Source organism: Eurypyga helias, unplaced genomic scaffold (genome assembly GCF_000690775.1).
Source record: "Eurypyga helias isolate BGI_N326 unplaced genomic scaffold, ASM69077v1 scaffold36763, whole genome shotgun sequence".
In the NCBI taxonomy this organism is placed as follows: Eukaryota; Metazoa; Chordata; class Aves; order Eurypygiformes; family Eurypygidae; genus Eurypyga; species Eurypyga helias.
In genome coordinates, this window is record NW_010239906.1 from 11,264 (window position 1) to 15,481 (window position 4,218).

The following is a 4,218-nucleotide window of genomic DNA, read 5'->3' on the forward strand; positions in this document are numbered from 1 at the left end:
ACTGCAAAAAATTAATGAGGTATTCCACTCTCCTCTTCTTCCGTTGACTCAAACCGGTTTAGAACTTCCACTCAAACTCCTTAGCGTGCTTCCGGTCCTTTTTACGCACCATTAGGTGAATATTTGTTTTTAACTTGAGTTTTAAGGCATTCAAGCAGTGGCGGTATGCCCACGGAGAGCAGGAATCACGGTAGCGTTTGGGAATACTGCTTTTACATGTAGCTGTGTCATGCTAAACACGTGCAGGACAGGGTCACACGTGAGCAGGGTACATCATCCGCAGCAGTCCTCACTGTACTGCGCCGACAGAATGACATTTCCAAACCAGGTCAAAAGAAACAGTTAGCCTTACATTTTATGTACTGGACCTTAAAATTCCTCGTCTGAGGACAAGACTCTCTTTAAAAGGTATTTCCATTAATCCTTAAAAAGTAATCTCTTAAAAGATTAGAAAAGCTTAGTTAAAACTCTGTAATATGAACAGCAGGGACAAGCAGAAGTAGTTCTGGTTTCGAAGGAATAGCAACATTCATTATGACTGGGGTGGCATCCACGAGGAGAGCTGTAAGAGTTTCCAGTTCTTCCAAGGAATCTCACAAAAAAAGATTCAACGGCTTACGGACACATCACCCTGCAGTGTGACAGGCCACTCCTTTTTAATCAGTCAGGTTTCCACACAAAGTACTGAATATTATTCTATTTACATTCAAAAATAGCATTTTTTTTTCCTCTCTTCAGTACACAGTGGGAACGCCTGTAAATGAGTCGGTAGAATCCTTTCTAACACAGGTGGAGGACAGCTTTGTTGATCTCCGGGTTTGTCCAGTCGTTCCGGATATCATCCAGATGATTATCAAAATCTACAAGCGTCTCGTAGGACTTGCTGTCCAAGAGAGATGCAGCGATCCTCTGGGCTTCGGTCCAATCTTCACAAAAATCACTAGGACGTAAAATAACCAGGAATAAATAGTAATCACAAAGAAAGTTACCACCACCTCCTCCACTCTGGAAATTCAGCCACGCTCGCTGCAGCGTGGTCATGGCGGTCATACCACCGGCCGGCTGCAGAACCTGGCTGTTCTCCCTCACTACAGCAAAAAAACAGCTTTAAAATCACTGCCAGCTACACCCACAGAGTCACTCCACTACAAAGTTTTGCTCTTAACCAGGCAACCTGCTTTTCCTTACTCCCCCAACATAAATAAACTCTGGTTTACTCACACGTGTGGGTCCTTGCACCTCCACTTGTTCTCATGAAGCTCGTACACATGAATGGCAGGCTCTACACACTCCATGGTGAACTTGGTGTTGTCAACCTGACATGCAAGAGAAAAACACCGCCTCAGCCTCCTCCTCAAGATCCCAAGTAAAGATATTAAATAAAAAACACAGTCAGTTTTTACAAACAGGGCACCTTGCACTAACTCATCCACTGTTTTGCCTTTAAATGAGTCAAATTTTACACGCTTAAACTGCCAACATCCTTTGTCACTGCAAAGAGGCAAAGCACTGTTTGTTTCACAAAAGACAAGAGTTTAAGTCAGAAAAGGGGGTCTGAAGTCATAGAATCACAGAAAGGTTTGGGTTGGAAGGGACCTTAAAGGCCACCCAGTCCCACCCCCTGCCATGGGCAGGGACACCTTCCACCAGGTTGCTCCAAGCCTCATCCAGCCTGGTCTTGGACACTTCCAGGGATGGGGCATCCACAGCTTCTCTGGGCAACCTGTGCAAGTGTCTCCCCACCCTCTCTGGGAAGAATTTCTGCCTGATGTCCCATCTAAATCTCCTCCCCTTCAGTATCAACCCATTACCCCTTTTCCTGCCCTTGTACAAAGACCTCCTCCAGTCACGAACAGGCTGCCTTCACTTAAGTTTTGTGTGCAGAGGGCCTCCACTTCCTCTGAGACAGCAGAGAACTACAGTCTCTCTCAGACTTACTAGGAGCCTCACTGGCTACAGGTCACTGCGTCTCTTCCCCAGAGCATTTGGAGGGAAAAAAAAAAAAGTGACTTCACTCTTAAAGGATCCAGAGACCTGCATTTAAAAGGCTGGTCCGACACCACAGGCACAACATTAACAATAACAAAGTGGTAGGGAAGGGGGGAGATGAAGTAATTTACCATTATGAGCGCCGTGTCGTTAAAGCCCTCTGCAATTCTGGAGGCCACTTTTTCCGCAACCTGGTTTGGACTGCAGCAGAAGGTAAAAGTAGCTGTTACGTGAACCGTGACATTTCAGCAGAAACCAGCAGGAAACATGCTTAGAGAGATGTGAAAATTACACTGCGTGCTCACAAACAGGAACAAGATACCATGCTGATGCTACACTTGATTGAAGTCAGAAGGCCAAGAGAACCCCAGCTCCTCCCTCCAGCACAGGGCCTGGATCTCGGCTGTGCTTCAGGCAACGGGTTTTTGAATGGCAAAACGCTCACTGTGGATTTGGAATCAACGTTTTGCAGCCTCCTACCTTCTTCCACCAGACCAAGGACCGCAGCCACCTCTGCCCTGGCAGGCATTTAAAAAAGAAACCGAGTTTGCTCCTCAGTCTGCATTCGAATCCCCTCACGGCCCGGCTTCTCTACCAAAACCAGATCATCTTTTAAAGGAAAACCTTCACCGCGTTTCGAAGATGACAATCTCTACACGGTGCGTGAAATCAGAGTTCAAAACCAAAACAAACCAAAACCAGCCTGTACTATTCTTTCAAACCTCAAGTAGAACAGACGAACCATTTCTTCTCCTTAAAAAAACATCTCCAGCAGACCTATTTCCCTTGTAAGGAAAGGGCGAATAATGCCCTTATTCCTGTTAGATACCTTAACAGCCACAAGCATTACTTAAAAAACCCATACTTGAGGCTGAAGGATAGATATTAACATAACTGGGACACAGCATAATGTTTTAAACAAGCTGTTCATAATTATTTTAAATGCAAGTATGAGGTACTCTCCTTAGTCCTGACACTGGATTTGTCCAATACATACGGGGAAAATATCCAATACACATACCTAAAACTATATTGTGGCTCCGCAGGAAGGCCCCCTTATTGCTTATTGAGTAATCTGAGTTAGGAGGTGGGGAAAAAAAGATGACTAATCCTAAGGAAAATAAGAGAAGACAGTATCTCTCTGCTTGACTGACATCATCTTTCATTTCAAGAGCGTTCCCTTTACCACGTAAAAAAAGGCTTCAATAAACCAACTCAGAGACAGTTGAGTAGTTCAGAAAGAATTAGGTGACTTGTGACTTTCCAAAAGACACTCGGAGTCATGCGAGTTTACAAGATCCGTACTGCACAAGCAAACGCGCCTGCAAGTTTTGGCTATTTCCCTGACAACTGTAATTAAACTGGTTGGCAGTCGTTCAAATACTGGCCTTTTATAGTATCCACTGAAGAGGAGTGATTCTGGAAAGGCTGGGGTTTCTGCACCTGAACAAAGGCCACATCCACCAGCACCACCAAGACAATGTGAAAGCAGATGACAGTTGTCAAAGTTAATCAACACGCCCGATTTATGTCGATGATTTTTGTTGGCAGAGTACAAAGTACAAGATAAAAGAGCAAACAGAAGGAAATATTGCACCAACACACCTGGCATCTTTCACGCGTTCGTTTGCCTGGTAATATCCAGCTATCACGTAGCTATTCTCTTTGCACCAAGAGTCAATCTGAAAGAGTAATTGGAACAATTAAACCCAGGGAGGAAAAAAAAAAAAAAAACGAACAACAAACCCCATAGAACTAAGGAAATCTCATGCCTGTCCTGCAAGCACAACAGCAACTGAAGCATTACGATATCCTTGCAGTGGTTTCTTTAAGTATATACATATTTCTACATGATTATGTGTGCGCTCACACGCAGTTTGGCTAATTTAACTAGAACAGAGAAGCCACACCGAACGTTTGGAGAATGATGGAAAACATAACCGAATGGAGCAAAAGAGCAAGAAGTTATCTCAGTTAAAGCCTGGCCTAAATTCGAGTGACAGGACCAGCAAAGAGCCTGGGAGAGGAGTCAGGGTCTTACCTACGGCTGCTGGTGGCTATTTTCTGTCGGCGTTGCTCTGACCGAGGCGTTTGACAACGTTCACCACGCGAAGGGGTGACCGTGCTGTCATTTCAAACAGAGCTCGTTGGTCTTATTGCTAACGTAACGCTTCTAGGCTGAAGTGGAAGCATTTTGTACCTCCATCAGCACGTACAGCTTGATGTGAA

General features: G+C 44.7%; 1 protein-coding gene across 1 annotated transcript; it reads right to left on the bottom strand.

Annotated features, from left to right (window-relative positions):
• Positions 1 to 576: 576 nt before the first annotated feature.
• Positions 577 to 3,671, bottom strand: EMC8 (ER membrane protein complex subunit 8; the record flags this gene model as incomplete). Its single annotated transcript, XM_010148307.1, has 4 exons — positions 577 to 940; positions 1,222 to 1,316; positions 2,121 to 2,190; positions 3,595 to 3,671. Coding segments are annotated over 4 exons (402 nt in total), but the record flags the coding sequence as incomplete, so codon positions are not given.
• Positions 3,672 to 4,218: the final 547 nt, after the last annotated feature.